Genomic DNA, 19604 nt, shown 5'->3' with positions numbered 1-19604 from the left:
AAGTCCTAATGCTTAATTATTGGTTGATTTTGGAAACATTGGGTGTTCTAACATACTGGTCTTTTTTCTTAAAAAGCTTGTATATTTTATTTGTGTACATAGTGTTAATTAGTATGAAATGAGAATATCTGATTATATTTTGTTTCACAGGACCTACAGCTGGAAGAATTGAAGCAGCAAGTTTCTACATTGAAATGTCAAAACGAACAGCTTCAGACTGCAGTCACACAGCAGGCATCTCAGATTCAGCAGCACAAGGATCAGTATAATCTCCTTAAAGTCCAGCTGGGTGAGTGAAGGTGTCCAGGTCACTCTGTACTCAGCTGGACAGATAGAGTCTCTGTGGACCTGTTGTTCCTGAACCGTAACCACGGTGACGAACTCTCAAGTTAGAACTTAATGCAGAAAGACCCTTAAAGACAGAGAGACCCTATCTCGAAAAAACAAAATAACTAAGACCAGATCTTTCCAGTTTGAAGTCCAATCTTTAGCTTCCTGCTTGATTGTCTGACCCAGTGACTGTTGACTCTGGTGACACAGTTTTGACTCATGATTACAAGCTCCCCAGGTGAGCCTAAGCCATAGGCTATTTGAGATTGGTTGATAGAGTATTTCAGTGCTTCAATTCCAAAGTTGAAATAACAGTGTTTGTGTCAGCTGAAAATTAAATGAAATACCCTCTCTCTATAAAGTTCTAGTTCAGTACCAGGCAGATAGGTAAGAAGTCACATCTCTCATTTTCAAAGGGTGGTTTTCGTATAAGTCGCTATTGTCTGTGGCTGTACATGGGCATTTGGGTGCTGCTAGAGTCTGGACCTGACCTTGTAAACCCTCCTTTACTTGGCAAGAGGGAAGCACACCTGTGATTGCCCTGCCGGTTTCCTGGGCTAAAAAGACATCCACTGGAGTCTTGTGTGATCTTATTTACAGTCTTTAGTCCCAACGACAGAAAGCTTGTTTGATAGCAATGTTGTGACTCTTTAACAGGAAAAGACAATCACCATCAAGGTTCCCACGGTGACGGGGCTCAGGTGAATGGCATCCAGCCAGAAGAAGTCAGTCGGCTAAGGGAAGAAGTGGAAGAGCTAAAAAGTCAGCAGGGGCTCTTACAAAGCCAACTAGCCGAAAAGGACTCTTTGATAGAAAATTTGGTGAGTAGATGTTGAAAAAGAGATGTAAATGAGATCAAGAGTAATTCTCATCATTTTGTTTGCTTTTGGGTTTATGTGTTTGTTTTGTTTTGAGACAGAGCTCACTGTGGAGCGCTGACTGGTCTGGAACTCATTATATAGGCCACGCCGGCCTCGAACTCACAGGAATCCTGAGAGCTAGATTGAAAATTACGTACCACCATTCCGAGCCCTGTTCTTAATCTTGAATTCCTGATCCTCCTGCCTTCACCTTCCAAGGGCTGGAATCACAGACGTGTGTCTCCAAACCTGGCTTGATGCTTCTAAACTCACTGTGTGTAGGCCATGTTAGCCTTGAGTTCACAGAGGTCTTCCTGCCTCTGCCTCCTGGATGCTGAGATTAACATGAGGGCCACTGCACAAGCTCATTTACTCTGGAGACAGCGTCTCTGTGTAGCCCTGCTTTTTCTGGAACTTGCTGTCTAGACCAGGCAGAACCCACTACTTCTGCTAGGATTAAAGGCTTGCTTTTTTTTCTTTCTTTTGTAAGTGATGGGGATTATTTCTTTAAAAATGATGGTGTGGTTTAGAGACTATGTATGTGTGTGTGTGTGTGTGTGTGTGTGTGTGTGTGTGTGTGTGTGTGTTCAGGCAAGGGCACTCAAGGGACAGTTTTCAGGAGTTGATTCTCTCCTTTGACTGTGTAGGTCTCAGGAGTCAAAGTCTTATTGTCAGGCTCGATGACAAGTACCTTTGCATGCTGAGCCATCTCACGGACTTCTCACACTTAAAACAAGATAGCTCTTGCTAATGAGGAAGTAGTTCAGGAAATATCTTTTTTTATGCTTTTACCCCTTACTACTTCAGGTACTTGTTTAGATGTAATGACTCACTTGGTGTAAGTGTAACTTCTGAAGCTGAGGGAAGCTATAGACAGTCAGCAAGCACTGTGCTGAAATAGAATCTTACATACAAAATTTTAAATCTTCATGTGAAATCTTTTAGTGAGCTTTTGTGAGACTTGGCTGTGTGTGTCCTTCTGCTTTGGCTTTCCTTTCTCTTCAGATCTAACTTAGTTCACAGTTTGTTCCTCTGCTGATTGTAGAGATCTTCACAAGTGTCTGCTGGGAATGAACAGGCGTCAGCAGCAGCTTCACCCAGAGATCCCGAGCAAGTCATAGAATTAAAACAGGTAATTTTCTAGTTTGAGCCCAGTTCTGTCTTATTTTAGTTCCAGTAGAGTACAACCCTGCAGTTGTGTTGTTCTAGAACTCCATTGCCAGGAGTAATAAAATTTGGTAATTCAGACAGCTTTGAAAACCCAGAAGGCATGTTTACCTTGACAGGAATGTTGTTTCATCTTTATTGGTTGGTTTTAAATTTTTTTTTTAAAGATTTATTTATTTATTATGTATACAATGTTCTGTCTGTCTGTATCCTTGCTGGCCAGAAGAGGGCACCAGATCTCATTACAGATGGCTGTGAGCCACCATGTGGTTGCTGGGAATTGAACTCAGGACCTCTGGAAGAACAGACAGTGCTCTTAACCTCTGAGCCATCTCTCCAGCCCTGGTTTTAAATTTTTTACGTTTATTTATTTTCCGCTATAAATGTGTGCACATGCACATCTGGAAGTCAGGACAGCTTGAAGGAGTTGGTTCTCTCCCTCTACCACGAGGGTCCTAGGCTTGGTTTCAGGAAGTCAGCTACTGAGTCATCTGGCTAACCCAGCTTCTCGTCCAAGTTTCCTTCTTTGCTCCCTCTTTTCTGTTCTTTCTCTCTGTGTTATAAAGGAATGCATGCTTATTTGGAAAGAGAAAGGACCAGAAGTCAAGCTGTGCTGCCGTGCGGCCTACTGTCTCTTCCACTGGTCAGCTGGCCTCGCTCGCAGATACAGCTGCCTGAGCGGGGTGACCTGAGGTGCTTTACGTCACCAGCATCTCACACTTCTCAGAGCTTAGGTTATGTGCACCAATGTTTTACCTGCATAAATGCATGAGCGTGAACATATGTGTGCCACATACATGCAGTGTTCACAGAGGCCCAAAGAGGGCATCCAATCCCCTGGAACTGGAGCTACCATGTGGGTGCTGGGAGCCAATCTCAAATGCTCTACAAGAACAGCGAGTGCTCTCAGCTACTGAGCCATCTCTCCAATTACCCAGACCTTATCTTCAAATCAGTTGTCATTTACAGTCTTTAGGTCTCCAGCATTTGTTCACAGTATTGCTTGTGTAGGCAAGGTAAATGTACTATTTTGGTTTTACTGAGTTTGCTAATACTAAAATATTAAATTAGAACAAATTAAGTTATTAATATGTCACTTTACTTTGGAAATTCCAAATAAAAAGTTTAGTTATACTTCCCAATGAAACTTTGATAGAATATTTTTTTAAATTGCCTTTTACTTTTTTCACTTTCCCCAGTTTTCCTTTGTAAGTGTATGCATGCCTGCATGCATAAGTACGTGTGTGCAGTGGCTTTGTAAGTGTATGCATGCCTGCATGCATAAGTACGTGTGTGCAGTGGCTTTTGGGTTTAGTTGTTGTTTTAAGGCAGGGTCTCTCTATGTAGCCATGGCTGTCCTATAGCTCACTATTCAGACCAGGCTGGCCTCAAGCTCACAGAGATCCTCCTGCCTTTTCCTCCCAAGTGCTGGAATTAAAGGTGTGTACCATCATGCCCAGCATATACACAATTTTTTAAATGATGGCTGTATAGGGTTTAATAGCAACATAGGGATTTTTTTGTTGGGTTTTTTTGTTTTGTTTTGTTTTGTTTTGGGGAGGATTCAAGACAGGGTTTTGATGTAGCCCTTGAGCCTGTTCTGGACCTAGCTCTTATGGACCAGACTGGCCTCGAACTCAGAGATCCACCTGCCTCTGCTTCTGCCTCCCAAGTGCTGGGATTAAAGGCATGCGCCACCACTGCCCAGCTTAGCAACATAGGGTTTTAATTATTATATTTCACAAGCTGCTGCATAGGAACAGGGGAGATGAGTCAGTAGGTAAAATGTTTGCTACACAAGCATGAGAACTTGAGTTTGAATCCCCGGCACCCACTTAAGAGAAAGGCAGGCATGGTGTAACGTGCCTGTAGGACAGGGGAATCCTAGCTAGGGGGAGGGCCAGTCTAGCCAAAACACAAAACAGAATGACAGCATGCTCCAGGTTCAGTGAGAGACTGCCAGAAAATAAATGGAGAGCAAGAGGAGGATACCCAGTGCCTCTGGCCTCCACACAGGCGCTAAAGGCGGCATCCCCCCCCACACACACACACTCATATCATATACACAATGAAACAATCCATAATATCACTGTCTGCCCATTATTTTGATAATTGGTAGTAGGAAGCAATTACAGAAGAGGTGTGTGTGTACAGGATAGACATAGGAGGCAGAACAGAGGACGATCACTAATCACGTGCTGTAGCTCAGCAGCAGACACATCTCCAGACTCTGCCCCGTCTCCTGAGGGGCACGGAGCACCACTGCATGGGAGCTACCATTTCAATTGCTTCTCTAGCATTGTACTTGGGTGGAGGAGGGCAATAAACATTAGAAAGTTAAACAACATAAACTCTAATTTCTTGTCTCATTTTCATGGTAGCACTGCTGCTGTCATGTTTGGTGGCCCCTAACCTAGAGCTGTCCAGCTCTGCAGTTGCAAATGCTAAGTCTATAGGCCTCAGCCAGAAGTAGTGAGACACATGAGCACTGGCAGGATCTGATGGCTTTCTCATGAATAGACTTTGAACCAGCCCCCAGTTAAGCCCCATTTTCACTGTTCTTAAGACATCTAACGGCACCAGGAGATGACAGATTCCTTGTAAATCAGGGGCCAACTTTGCTTTCTTGTGGTCAAGGTAACCTTCAAGTTTCCCAGTGTATTTCCTTCTGAAATTCTCCAGGCTCATTTTCTGTCTTTATGCCTATCTGCCTGTCTGATTTCCTTTCTTCCCTGTTCCTCCCTTTATGATTTTCTTTGGAGGTGGGGTGGCATGGGGAGAACATACAGTGTCTCAAAAGGCAACAGAGATAAACAAATGTGTTTCATTTTCCATCTTTAACCTAACATAAAGAGTAGCTCTCTAGAATTAAATTTTAAAATTTGGACATCACCATTTTTTGAGGATGGGGTCAGGGAAGGATTTCTCTGTAAATGACGTTTTCTGTTTTGTCACAGTCCTGCTCTTCTTGTTCTCAGGAACTGACAGCGCTGAAGGCCCAGCTACACTCACAGTCTCTGGAGATCTCCAGACTCCAGGCAGAAAATCGTGAGCTGCTACAGAGAGCAGAGGCCTTGGTGAGTCATCTTTGTCTCTCTTCCAAAGCTGCTTTCTCTGCCACAACCTTTATGACCCAGTAGCCAGAGTTCCCGCGACAGAGACTTCAGGGTAGCCTCTTTCTTTCTTTCTCTCTCTCTCTCTTTCTCTCTCTCCCTCCCTCCCTCCCTCCCTCCCTCCCTCCCTTTCTCTATTCCTCTCTTTCTTTTTCTGTTTTCTTTTTATTACTGTACGGATTCATTAAGTTACTGAATGGTTTATTTTACTGGTGTAGCATCCATTTCCATCACTGTTCATCAAGCTGACAGCTTCCCTACTGCTATAAAATTATCGGAATCCCATGCACTTCACCAGAGGCAAACCACCACCCAGCAAAGCCCCCACAAGTATCTCCAGTGTCTGCCGAGTGGGTTGATTGCACCCACGCGTGTAATCACTTACTTAAAGGAGATCACAACTCCCCCCTCCCCCATCCTTTCTCCAGAACATACTTTCTCATATTTTGCAATCTGGGTAGTCTGAAAATTCTAAGTCTTCATTCTTACATGATCATTTGTAATTTCTCTTCTCTCACTACATTCTCCTGTTAGCTGCAGAGACTGGACTGCACAGTGGTCCTTTGTTTAGGGTGTCAGCTGTGTAAGGTTTCAGTTACTCACATGTGCCTTGCATAGCGATGGCTGAGCTAGATCCCAGCTGGGGCAGTGTTCAAGACACATTCCAACACAGATATGTGGACCAACAGACTGAATGGTCAATTGATCTCTGTTCTCCCAAAATACTAGGTCACAATCCTGCCAAGTTCTTTGCTGCTCGTAACAGGGATTATCTTTCCTCTAATTCTCAATAACGTACTTTCCATTTCTCTCTGTGACGTCACCAGAAGCACATTTAGCTTTTATACTTCTACCAACAACCTCTAATGTATGTGCACAAAGCTAAAAATAATAAATCCTTTTCAGAATTGCCTTTACTCTTCATATTTCTATCAACAATTTCTTCGAAGTGACTTAGGCTTTGTCTGATGTGCATCCAAAATCCCATTCATTACCCTATTCCAAAGCCACTTTCCCATTTCTAGGCATTTGTTTAATCAACACCCACTCTCTGGTATTTATGGAGAAAAGATGGGCACTAAAATGTCTTGGTTCATATAACATTTAAAATGCTTGTATCTCACCAGCTAATGGCATTTGGGTGGGTTTCACACCTGGGTGACAGTTGTGGACTCAGCCAGGGGTGTTAACAGTCGTGCTTTGCTGGGCTGACCTTGATACTTGCCTTCCTTGCTCTCTGATTTGGTTAATGTTATCCACAGTGGGGCAGCTTGTCGGTCACAGACCATTTCGTTGCTTTTGTATAAAAAAACACAAGGAACTTTGTTTTCTGTCATTTGAAATAAACCTTCAAAACAGCAAGAAGATATACACACAAGATATGTATCTTTTGTAGCTTAAAGAGACTTTTTTTTTTCAAACTTGTGTTTTCAGGCAAAGTCAGCCCCAGTGGAGGGAGAGAGTGAGAATGTGACCACTGCTAGAACTACTGATGTAGAAGGAAGGCTGTCCGCCTTGCTGCAGGAGACGAAAGAGTTAAAGGTTGGTTTTGGTAATACTGCTATTTATCGTACATAATATGAGATAAATTCTGGAAAACCTGGCTATTTCATTTCATGTCTGAGCCTCATAGCCTTAGAAAGAAAACTGGAAACTAGGGTTTTGTCTTGTTTTGTTTTGTTTTCCAAGCTATGGTTTCTCTGTGTAGCCCTGACTGTTCTGGAACTCTCTCAGTGACAAGACTGCCCTTGAATGCAGAGATTCACCTGCCTCTGCCTCCCAAGTGCTGGGATTAAAAGGTTTGTGCTGCCACCACGCAGCAGGTTTTCTTACCAACATCAGTGTTTAGTCACACCAAAATGAAGGCAGCAAATTTGGGTAATACTAAAACCACATATAGCCAGACATATTGGCGCACAGCCTTAATCCTACTTAGTACTGAGGCAGAGGCAAGGCAGAGGGCCATAAGTTCCGGGCCAACCAGGCATGCACAATGAGACTACCTCAGAAAACAGAATGACATACAGACTTCCTTAGGGCTGAGAAATACTGGCAGACATGTCAGAATAGGTAACATGAAGAAAAGAATCGGGACATTCATAAATCTTGAAAGAGAAAGATGAAATAGACTCTTTAGATTGTGTTTAAGTTATTTATGTTGTGGTTTTATTTGAAACTATTCTTTCCATTTAATTCTCAGAATGAAATGGGACTTTTCTTTGAGTTTTGATTTCTAATTCTGGTGCCACCTAGCTTCTGTACAATGTTATCTCAGGGTTTGGGCGAGGATGGCTAAGGTTTAGACGTTCTATTTGTTCATTGTGGCTTTCTTTGCTAAGTAGGCTGGCAGATTCCCTGGGTGTATGTTTTAAGACTTATGTACCTTCAGTTCCCACAACAAGCTTCAGGTTGATCAGTTGTCACATGCTAGTTACCCTCACCTTCCTGTGAGCAAACATCCTGAGAGAAGAACTTTGAGGTGCTGAGGTTCATCTTGGGTCATGGTTCACATGTCGCGGTCCTTAACAGCTGGGAGTGCAAAGGCTCCTCACAGCATGGTGACTGAAATGTGAGGTCGCCAAACATTAGCAGATCAGAGAATGACAGCTCCAGGCAAACCAGAAGCAGATAGTCACCTTCAAGACCCACCACTAGTGACCTGTATCTCCCACCTAAACCATCACCCACGATTTGTCATTGACAGAAACTATTGTGAGCTTTGGAAATGAGTGAAATGAGTGCTGACTTTAGATCACTGCTTGCCGCTTTTCTTCTAGAATGAAATTAAAGCTCTGTCTGAGGAGAAAACTGCCATTAAAATGCAACTGGATTCATCTAACAGCACCATCGCCATCCTACAAATGGAGAAAGACAAGTTAGACATAGAAGTGACAGATTCTAAGAAAGAACAAGATGATCTCTTGGTACTGTTGGCCGATCAGGATCAGAAAATTCTGTCACTGAAGAGTAAACTCAAGATCCTCGGTCACCCAGTAAGCCTGAAATATTTCCACAAGGGTTCTGTGTTTGTAAAGTGTGTTCCTAAGTGTAATGCTTCATGGGAAAGTTGTGTCCTATGTTAGCCTTAGAAATGTGGGGTTGAGAACACAGTATTACCTGTTTTTCTCACTGTTCAGTGAGTTGGTCTGAGAAAAATCAAATTCTCTTTGAAGTATTTGAAGACCTTGAGCCTAGAAAATAGTTGATTTCATTGCTCCTCGGTGATAAGACCACCATCGGGTGAGTTCTGTGATCATTATTTCACCACAGCGGGTTCAGACTCATAGATAGGAAAGTGTGGCCATTTATTGTGAAAGTTAGCTGACTAGCATTACCCATTCATGTTACAAATGACAGGGAGCCTGAGCATTATGAAGTCAAAGAAATCTGATCTACTATGACAGACTAGTAGTATTAGTAATTAATATGTGTTAAACAGGCACATATTATTTGTATGTATTATGTGTGTATATGAACAAATCTGTATTTTCCCCTTAGGTTGAAGAGGAAGATGAATCTGGAGACCAAGATGATGATGACGATGAAACTGACGATGGTGACCAGGACCAGGACATCTAGGAGTGATAGAGATTACGTCATTGCTTTGAACAAGTCTTAAGACAGTGCTTTGGTTTGCCGCCTCCACAAAAAACAAAGATTTAGAACCAGGCAGAAAGAATTAACTAATAAAATTATTGTTTGTTTTTAATATGCCTTCCATGTGAGAAACTTTAAAACTCTAACCTCATGTGGAAGTTTTATTTATGTTCATCTGAACTCTCCCAAAATATAATTTGCAAAGAGCATCAGGCTCCAAAAATAGACTATTTGAAGGTGCGTGGTGGCGATATAGGCAGCCTTATTGGCTCATTAGGCGTGGTGGCAATGCAGTTGGCCTTATTGGTTCACTGGTTGCTTTCAGAATCTGTGACTTCAGTCTTAACACATTTGATTTAATGTGTATTGAATGGGAACCAATTATTTCTAAATCAGCATTTGAGTTCTCACCTTATTATTTCCTTGTAAAAAAGGACTCTACTTAAAGACAAAATAGCCTGGGCTCAGGGGTCGTGTGTGCCATCACCCACCCACCCCTAGTGTGCCTTTCAGAATAGCAGGGTGGGGCAGTTTAGAGGGAGTGTTTGCCATCCAACAGGGCCACTTTCTGCCTTCGGAAGAAAGGAAAGACTGTGCCCCAGCGTGGAGAGGTGTTCGGAGAAACTGCAACAGTGGATTAACTTGGCTGCTTTTCTTTCTGTCTAAGCTCAAGATGGAAACAGATTATAGTCAACAGTTCACACAGCCAGGATTTAGCTTTGTTTGATTATCATAAAACATGTTCTTAGTTTTAAAAATACCCAAACTATGATTTATATAATTTATTGGCATTTTTGCTGAATAGGTGTAAGTCAGATAATAGATTTTTAAAAAGCAAATGAAGCAATGTGTCAAAGTCTAATGTTTTCATAATAAAAATAGATATTATGTTCACTTAATCCCTGTCGTGGTTCCCTTTGTTTCGATTTTAATGAAGTATTTAGTTCCTCATAAGAAGTAAATGAAATGCTAAAGAGACGTCTTAGTCACTATCCTGTTGCTGTAAAGAGCCACCATAACCGAGGCAGCTCTTACAAAACAAAGTATTTAATTGGGAACTGGCTTAGAATTTGAGGGGTTTAGTGCTTTGTCATCATGACGGGGAGCATGGCAGCACACATGACGCTAAAGCAGCAGATGGAGCTACATCCTGATCCAGACCCAGAGAGACCCTGGGCCACTCGTATGACCACTCCCCCAGTCCTTCTAATCCTGTGCCGCTCCCTGGTGACTAAGCATTCAAATGCACATGTCTGTGGGGCGTTCTTTCACACCGCCACAGTTCTCTCTGTCAGGAGCAGTCTTACCAGGAGAGCCAGTGGCCAGGGTTCTGAAAAATTGAGAGAGACTAGTGGAAGCAGTTGCTAGAGTGGAAGAGGCAATGTAGAGTGAAGCTTGGGGTTTGGGTTTTTACCACTGTCTGGGGCCAGTCTCCCAGCAACACAGGGCTTTGATAGGAATTCTCTCTCGAGAGCGATAGAGAGAAGTCGAGTATAGAGAGAGAGAGAGAGAGAGAGGAGAGAGGAGAGTGAGAGCGAGAGAGACAGAGAGAGAGCAGCGCAAGCGGAGAGCGCTGATAGCGAGCATAGCATGATAGACAAGGGAAAGCGAGCTAGACAAGTGAGAGCGAGAGAGCTATTGAGATTCGACCTCTCAAAGCAGAGAGCTATAGATCTCTCTCCGATCTCTCTCTCTCTCTCTCTCTTCTTTTCCACCTTTTATCCCCAACAGAATCTTCCAGGCAGTACAAGAGTCAAAGTGATTCTATTTCATTTCTCAAGTGAATGATTATAGGTAAAAACATGGTTTTCATCTCCCTCACATGATTAAACATTTTATATATATTCCAGGTGAAAACAAACTATCCCAAGAACCCACATACATTCATACCCAAGCAGCTCGTTATAGATTAACTGTGTGGGCAAGCAAGGTGTTCTTGTCAGGTCCTTACTGGCAGGCTGCATTTTGCAGTTACAAAGAAAGGACCAATTATTTTATTACTTATCTTAAAAGGTAATCTTAGAAAGAATCTTAAAGAAATCACAATCCTAAACTTTTATATGTGAAAAAGAACCACTCGGCTATACTTTAAGTGTTTAGGGTGCATATCCATTCCTTAATAGTTTTTTACATCAGAAGATTGAGGACAGAAATAGGTATAAGGAATTGATCATCACCTTTGGTCATCAACCAAACCTAGCAAGGAGAGCACGTCAGCCAGTAATAATTGGGCAGCTTTGTTCTTGTTCCCTGACCTTAAAGAGTTCTGCACTCAACTATGTGCCTTTCTGAAACTTTAGACGGTCTTGGGTTTTTCAGCTCAGAGTTATTCAACAAAAACATCTTAGTCTAACTTTGTTATTTTCACAGCTTTGTTTCAGCTGTGATGTGCTCTGAGCCCTGTGAACACATCTCCTGACGTTAAGGTTAAAAGAATTTAAATTAGCTGGGCCACTGGAACTCAATTGTTAGTCACTATCTTGAGTGACAATCCATGCAATTCCTTAGGTGAGACTCGCAGGCCCTGGCTGTGAAACATATCGTATTTATTTTTATTCATCAAAACTATGTATAAGCTATCAGTATTGTTATCAAATTAAACAGTACAACTTAGGGAGGGGTCGTCTTCTTGACAATCCACAGGTAAAAATGTCCAGTAGAACAGGATGTTTCCAAGAGATAAACATACTATATTACAGGCAGTGGAGATATCCCATGTCCACTCACACCGTGCAATATACCAGAGAAAGCTGCAGCAAACATGTAGAGGCACAGCAGAAGCAAAAGACATTCCAGGGTCTGCAGTCCCATGGCCTTGCCTAAACAAGATTGGCTCATCACAGGATTCCCTTCTGCTGGCTGGACTGGAACTTCAACTTGCTGCTCCTCTGGCATGGCCAACGGCAGGTTTTCCCCCCTCTTCTTGTTTCTAATTGTCCCTTGAGAATTCTGTACAATGTGTTTTGGTCATATTTACCTACCTCCCCTAACTCCATCAAGATCCACAACTCCTTCTCTACCTAGCCAACTTTTCCACCCACCAAATCCTGGACTAGACCATCAACCTGCCTATGGGGCTTTCACTAGACCATCAGCCTGACTACTGGGGGGTCTCTCACTAGACCATCAGCCTGACTATTGGGGGCTCTCACTAGACCATCAGCCTGACTATTGGGGGCTCTCACTAGACCATCAGCCTGACTATTGGGGGCTCTCACTAGACCATCAGCCTGACTATTGGGGGCTTTCACTAGACCATCAGCCTGCCTGTGGGGCTTTCACTAGATCATCAGCCTATTGGGGGGCTCTCACTAGACCATCAGCCTGACTATTGGGGGGGGGCTCTCACTAGACCATAAGCCTATCGGGAGCTATACCTTGAGGAAAATTGACTCTCCCTCTCTCAGGAGCTCAAAGTTGTCAATAGTTCCTCAGCTAGGAGTGGGACTTACTGCTCCCCTCTCTTCTCCATGCTAGGATCTTGTCTGACAAGAGCTTTTACTAACCCTCTTGTGTATGTTGTAAGCTGCCGTGAGTTTCTCTGTTCAGCTATACTGTCTCCTTGACACTCCCAGCTTTCGCAGTCTTTTCGCTCCCTTTTATGCGATGATCCTGAGTCTTAGAGAGGGGTTGTGCGATCCAAGCATCCTGTGTAGGGCTGAGTGTTCCAGATTCTATTCTCTGCACCTTGGCCGGTGTGGGTCTCTGTATTAATTTCCATCATTGTTAAGTAGAAGCTTTTCTGATGAGAGTTGAGGGTTGAGCTTTTCTGGGGTTTAATGTTAACTCATTAGGAGTTGGTTTAATACTATGTCCACTTGGCAGGGTAAGAGGAGCAGGGCCTCTCCTAGGGCTTCTGGGCCCAATAACAGTGCCAGGTATGGGTTTCATCTGCTGGAGCCTCAAGTTCAACCAAAAAGTGGTTACTCCTATGATATTTGTGCCACTGCCACAGCTTGCCAGGCCATTTATTATAATAGCTTGCTGAGTTCACAGCTGGGTGAAATTGATTACATTTCTCCTCCAGTAATGTGTACAACACATTCCAGCACTGAAAGCTAGCCAGTGAAGATGGGGCTTCCGGGTCAGAACCAACTTGATTCTCCCATGTTCTATGATTCAGGTGTGGGGTGTCTTCAGCAATTGGGGTTTACTGTCGGATTCTGGAGGATAGTCTGGATATTTTTACATACAGACTGAAATTCCTAGCAATTATTAATAGATACATCAGGGTGCAGTAGCTCCTAGATATAAGAGATTGAAGCAAGAAGGCTTGCCACAAGCTGTAGGTCGCTGTGCTACACAGCGAGTTCTAGGAAGGAGCTGGGTAGGGGCAGCTGGGGAGATGGCTGATTGGCTAAGTGCTGTCTTTCCAGCAGACCCAAGTTCCATTCATGGCACGCACATGGCAGCTTACAAATCTCTCCCTCTAGTTCCAGGGTCTCCAGCATCCTCTCTGGCCTTCATGGGCACCAGGCACACATGTGCACGGACGTGAATGCAGGCAGAACACCTGGACATATAAAATGAATCAAAGGGGCTTGCGGGATTTCCTTAAGGCCAGGATAGCAAAGGCTGGCGCTAGTTTCTACCATTTGTCCTGAGGACAGAGATAACTCATGCAGTTCCCCAGTGGGCACAGACTTTTGAAAGAGAAGTAAGCAGTCATCTGTCCTAAAAACGGAGATAACTGTATGTAGCAGAGCACCCTAAAGAGTGCCCACGCCCCTGCCTCTCCCAGGCTACTGCTGCCATTCCATTCTGAGCCCAGCACGATACCCTTGACCAAGCGCTCTCCATGACTACGGATTGTATCAAGTAGCCAGTTCCTTCCTATACCCTCATCACCTGTCAACCCAGAGCCTTGTTCTTTCCGAAGACAATGATGAAAGCCCCTCACGTGGGATGCAGTCATATTTTTAGGGGGAGTCACCAGCTCACAATAAGAACACTGAGACTTATTAATTATGAAAGCTCAGCCCTAGCCTTGTTTCTAACTCGCTCTTATAACTTAAACTAGCCCATTTCTGTTGATTCACTTCCTGCCTCATGGTTTTATTACCTCCTCTCTGTATTTCCCATCCTGCTTGTTCTGTGTCTGCTGGCATCTCCCCCTTCCCAGCATCCTCTCTGCCCAGAAATTCTGCCTAGCTATTCCTTTCAGCCTTATATTAAACCAATCAGAGTGATGCATCATGGTCTACAGAAGATTATTCCACAGCAGTGGGACCCTGCCGAGCCCTTCACAACAACTGACCCTTCAGAGTGATGTTGACACTTTCTGGAATGTTGGCAGTCTGGTTGCTGAAACTGTTTTTATTCTCAAAGAGGTGCTGTCCAGAGTCCCAGCTCACAAGTTAATGGGTTGTTGCTTATCTGGAATTATGCTGATAGGAGAACAGATATGCAAATTGCATCATTTTGTTGCAACTAGATTAGAGCCTTGTGGTAGTTTGAATAGAAATGACTACCCTACGCTCATATATTTGAATGCTTGGTCATCAGGCAGGGGCACTTCTTGAGAGGGATGTAGAGGTGTGACCTTGGTGGAGGAAGTGTGTCACTGAGATGGGCTTTGGTTTGCCAGTGCCTAAACCAGGCCAGTGCCTTTGGATCCGGATGTAGAACTTCCAGCTACCACAACTGGCTGCGTGCTGCCATGCTCCCTGCCATGACCGAAACGGACTAAACATCTGAACTGTAAGCCAGCCCCAATTACATGCTTTCCTTATTAAGAGCTACCATGGTTGTGGTGACACTGACTGAGACAGGCCTTGGAATGCTCCTCGGAACTAATCTTCACTAGCAAAGCAAAGCCTACTGGTTTATTCAGCTCTAAGCACTGATGATGTGGTGGAGGAAAAAACAAAGTCCCGTGCTTAACTTACATTTTAGAGTAAGCATTAATAAATATACAGTTAGTGCTTAGTAATTTTTGGAAAGAAGACTGCGTATTGTTCAGAGTTGGATGGAAAGCCGCAAGAGATATTAGATATATTGCTGTCCACAGATTACATCTCTCCTCTGTTGAGAATTGTCTGGGGCAGAGTCATGAAGGAAGTCAAGAGATAATGTAAGAAGTTATTGCCATGGTCCACACTATGTTGTAAGGGTAAAGGTGTCTACAGCGGTATGAATGGAGATGCATTCTGAGGGTGGGGCTAATAGGACTCAAACTGTAAATACCCAGGGAATAGAGGAGGAAGGGGAAAAAATCAAGAACAGTTCCTAGAAAGGGCAACATGGATCACAGAGTCCAAGATGAGAGGAGCAAGTGATCCAGGGTTATGTTTCCTGTGGACTTACTGACCCCGAGATCCACGTGCATACTTTCATATGTAAGTATGTTCATCAAGGAAATAGATGTGGAAGTTTGGGGTTCCTGGAGTCATCATCCTACAGCAGAGGCTGCAGGTGGCCCTCCTCATGTTGTTATTCCTACTTTTCTTCTGTTATGGAACCACTGATTCTGAGCTTGTCTTCTGATTAAAAAAGAAAAAAGAAAAGAAAGAAAAACTATGTCCTAGTTACTTCATTATTTTCCTAGTTCCTCTTCAAAAAGCTGGAGATGGTGGGAGATAGAGATAGATAGATAGAGAGAGAGAGAGAGAGAGAGAGAGAGAGAGATAATACATACATGGATAAATAGATACATGGATAGATACATAGATAGACAAATATAGATAGATATATATTATTGTTTAACTTTGCTCTTTGTTGCTCTGGTAAAACACTGAACAAAGCCAACTTGGGGGAAGAATCTGTATTTAGCTTACAGATTACAGTCTGTCACTGAGAGAAGCCAAGGTGTTGGGCCAAAATTATCTCAGGGCCTGTACCTCAAGGTCTATAGGGCAGAGAAAAGCCTGGCTCAAGTTTGAAGGATAGTCTCAAAGCTACCGAGTAGGATGAGACAGGAAACTCCAGCCAGAGGGAGGATTTGGCTGTCTCTCATTAACTGGAGGTACCCCCACATCACACGGCATCACTTAACCTATATAAGCTGATGCTCACAGTAATAAACTGAGTTCCTGCTTTGACTTGACTCCCTATTGTGTCTGATTGTCCTGCATCATGGGGCTGTGGAATGAGCGGATAATGCACTTACCTTTCCCTGAGAAATAAGGCTAAGGAGGCCTGGCACCAAGACAGAAAGTCAAGCAGGAACCTCAAGGCAGGAACTGAGGCAGAGACCATAGAGGAAATCTTCTTCCTGGCTGACTCGCCCTGGCTGGCTCAGCTAGCTTTTTTATACAACCCAGCTACACCTGTATCTATCCCTACAGCACCCTCCACAGTGCCTGGGCCCTCCCCTATCACTTAGCAATCAAGAAAACACCCCACAGACATGAAATAGGCCAATCTGATGGAGGTAATTCCTCAGCTAGATTCCCTCTTTCCATGTATGCGTGGGTTTGTGTCAAGTTGACGGAAAGTGCCCAGAACAATTACATAATGAACAATGAGATGTCCAGCTTTTTATTGTGGCATCATACTGGAAGGAGAGATCGTGGTACGGGAGCTGTAAACTGGTAGTGTGATCTGGCTGCAGCATAAACCATGTGTGGGGTAGGGAGTTTCTCTGGGCTCTAAGGAACCTTACTATATCGAATCTCCCCACCTAACAGGGGTAAGAGGAGTTGGGGGACTCCCAATTGGGGAGAGGTCAGTTTCTGTTGTGGGTGGAAATGATGGGACCATAGGAGTTGTTCTGTTGATTCAGGGTCTCCTCTGACAACACAAAAATCAAGACAAAAATGCACTCATAAGAAATTACTTTTTATTTAAAAATCAGATAGCTAGCATATGAACATAAAAATCACACAGCTATTGTGTGCAGTAATACTTTTAAGTGGTAGAAGTAGGTGGAGAGAATTTCTCAACAAGGAAGGATTTCTAAACATATTCTTTTGTTTTGCTCCCTTCTTACCAACGTCTACTTCTCATGTATGTGGTACTCAAATCTAAATGTTTAATTTCTCTATGCATGAACGCTGTCAAAGAGGCCATTGGGGTCCTTCATTCATATTCTCTGCCTAGCTTCTGGAGCCCAAGAGTTGTATTTTCTTGTGTAGGCTGGAAGCCAGTAAGAGATTGTCCTGTCTCCATCCACCTCGGTGCTGAGGGTACGGGTCTGTGGGGACACCTTGCTTGTCATATAGGTGCTGGGGTCCAACATCTGGTCCCCATGATTATGGTCAGAAGAAGGCATCCAATCTGGACCTGGAGTTAGGGGTGGTCATGGGCCACCACGTGGGTGCTGGGAGCTGAACTCAGCAAGAGCGGCAAGTGCTCTTAAACACTGGGCCAGGAACTGGAGAGATGGCTCAGAGGCTAAGAGCACTGACTGCTCTTCCAGACGTCCCAAGTTCAATTCCCAGCAACCACGTGGTGGCTCATAACCATCTGGAATGAGATCTGGTGCCCTCTTCTGGCCTGGAGTCATACATGCAGGCAAACACTGTATACATAAACACTGGGCCAGTTCTCCAGGTCCCAAACAGGAACTTTTGAAAAAATGGTTTTAAAGATATTTTTAAAATTATAATTATACAATCTTTTTTTTTTTTTGGTTTTTCGAGACAGGGTTTCTCTGTGGCTTTGGAGCCTGTCCTGGAACTAGCTCTTGTAGACCAGGCTGGTCTCGAACTCACAGAGATCCGCCTGCCTCTGCCTCCCGAGTGCTGGGATTAAAGGCGTGCGCCACCACCGCCCGGCATAATTATACAATCTTAAGCAAGCGTTCTCTTTAAAAAAAAAAAAAAGAAAGAAATCCTTTTGATAGATAATATAGTTGAAAACTGCCTTTAGCATTTTCAAGAAATGGTACAAGAATTCCTTTCTTGAGGGAGTATTTTAGTTCATAAATGATGGTTTAGAATTTTATTAGAAAGACGATATGAGTCCTAAGAATATCAGTACTGTGGTGATAGAGCCATCAAATGGTTCTCACCCTGCCTTCCCATTATTTCCCCAAGCATTGTAATGGTAAAATCTGAGAATAAACACTTACACAGAGTTTTAAGGCTTCACAGACTCTCTGGCATGACTGCAAGGAAAGAGGAGACCAGTCACAGCTCAGTGGATTGTCAGGAAACTCTAGTTTAAGTGTATTTTTCTGCGTTCTGAAGAAAGCCCTTTTAAGAAAGCAATTACACAAACTGCTCCAGGACTATGGTAGAAAAGAGGAGGGGGTTAGGAGGTAACTAGGTAACAACGCAAACAACCCTCCTAATATCAACCCCAGTGAAAACTGTGGGGGACCTGAGGATATTGCACTCACCTCTACTCTCTGCGGGGCTGAGGCCTTAGGCACTGTGAGAACGTCTTCTAGCACCAAGGTTTGCCCTCATCTGCCACCCCAGGCTCTAGTTGGCCTAGAAGGCAGCCCAGGTTGACCTTGAACTTCAGTCTTCCAGCCTCAGCCTCCCTGAGTGCTAGGATTACAGACCCATGCACCATGCTTCTCTCTGTTCTTCTAGTCAAACTATGAAAGTCACGTGGCAGCTGTCCCCAAGCCTAGACCTGAGCTTGCCAAGATGCTATTCCAAGCTTCCTTAGAAGGTGTAAAGCAACAGGAGAAACATCAAGAGTCCACAGACAAAATCTGTGTCAAACACAACCACTAAATAAATACAGAGTTGGCTGTCAGCTTTCTTAACAAAAAATGAAAAAAAGAACTGTAATGATCAGCCAAACAACATGGTTGACACTTCCGGGTTCCAGGGCCACGCATGTGCCGACAAGTCCTCAGGCAGAAGTGCCTAATGGCCCCGGGAATCTTAAAGGACCCCGCGTGACCAACGTGCAGCATGGTTGCATTATCTACCTATGATGCAGCTGCGTGAGCCCTTGCGCACATGCATGAGGTCCGTCAGCTGAGTATGGTATGATGTAACCATGCCATGCCCCCTGTGTGCATGAGCTAGGCAGCCCATAAAAGCTGGAGGCGTCATCTTCGGTCCTCTCTCTTCTCTTCTTCTCTCCTCCCCTCCCCTCCCTCCCTCCCCTCCTCCCCTCCCCTCCCCTCCCTCCCTCCCTCCCTCCCTCCCTCCCTCCCTCCTCTCTCTCTCTCTCTCTCTCTCTCTCTCTCTCTTACCGAACTTCACCAGGCCTGTACACCCCAATAAAACTCCTAAGTGGGTTTGTTGGGTGTTCCGTGTTTCTTTCTCACTCACACCAGGTAATTTCAAGAACTTTACCAATTGGCATAAGTTCTCTAAAGGGCACATTTTATGTACAACTTAACAGGGATTTGAATACCATAATAGATGTGTCTAACAAAACCAGTGTGCTAGCCATGATTTCTGAGAGGGGAACACTCTCTGGTAGAAAATAAAGACATGAAACAAAACATTGTATTACTTTCTTACTAATTAGATACTCAATTGACTTCTGTTTATTAATCTGTTCCTGTGGGGGAAGGGCACAACCTCAATGGTCACTCCTCAGGAATGCTATCTACCTCATTTTGAGACGCACTCTCTCATTGGCTTGGAGCTGTCTAATCAGGCTAGACTGACTGACCAGGGAGCCC

General features: G+C 43.9%; 1 protein-coding gene across 1 annotated transcript in view; it reads left to right on the top strand.

Annotated features, from left to right (window-relative positions):
* Uso1 (USO1 vesicle transport factor) overlaps positions 1-9966 on the top strand; it is a 70910-nt gene extending 60944 nt beyond the window's left edge. The window contains 7 exon segments of the mRNA XM_038335309.1: positions 151-289; positions 988-1151; positions 2236-2322; positions 5336-5434; positions 6905-7012; positions 8248-8463; positions 8969-9966. Of these exon segments, the coding sequence (XP_038191237.1) occupies positions 151-289; positions 988-1151; positions 2236-2322; positions 5336-5434; positions 6905-7012; positions 8248-8463; positions 8969-9049 (894 nt within the window). The 3' untranslated portion in view covers positions 9050-9966.
* The last annotated feature ends 9638 nt before the right edge of the window (positions 9967-19604 follow it).

Source organism: Arvicola amphibius, chromosome 1, assembly GCF_903992535.2.
Source record: "Arvicola amphibius chromosome 1, mArvAmp1.2, whole genome shotgun sequence".
NCBI classification, from domain to species: Eukaryota; Metazoa; Chordata; class Mammalia; order Rodentia; family Cricetidae; genus Arvicola; species Arvicola amphibius.
The sequence above is the reverse complement of the archived record's forward strand: the minus strand, read 5'-3'. Positions and strand labels throughout refer to the sequence as shown.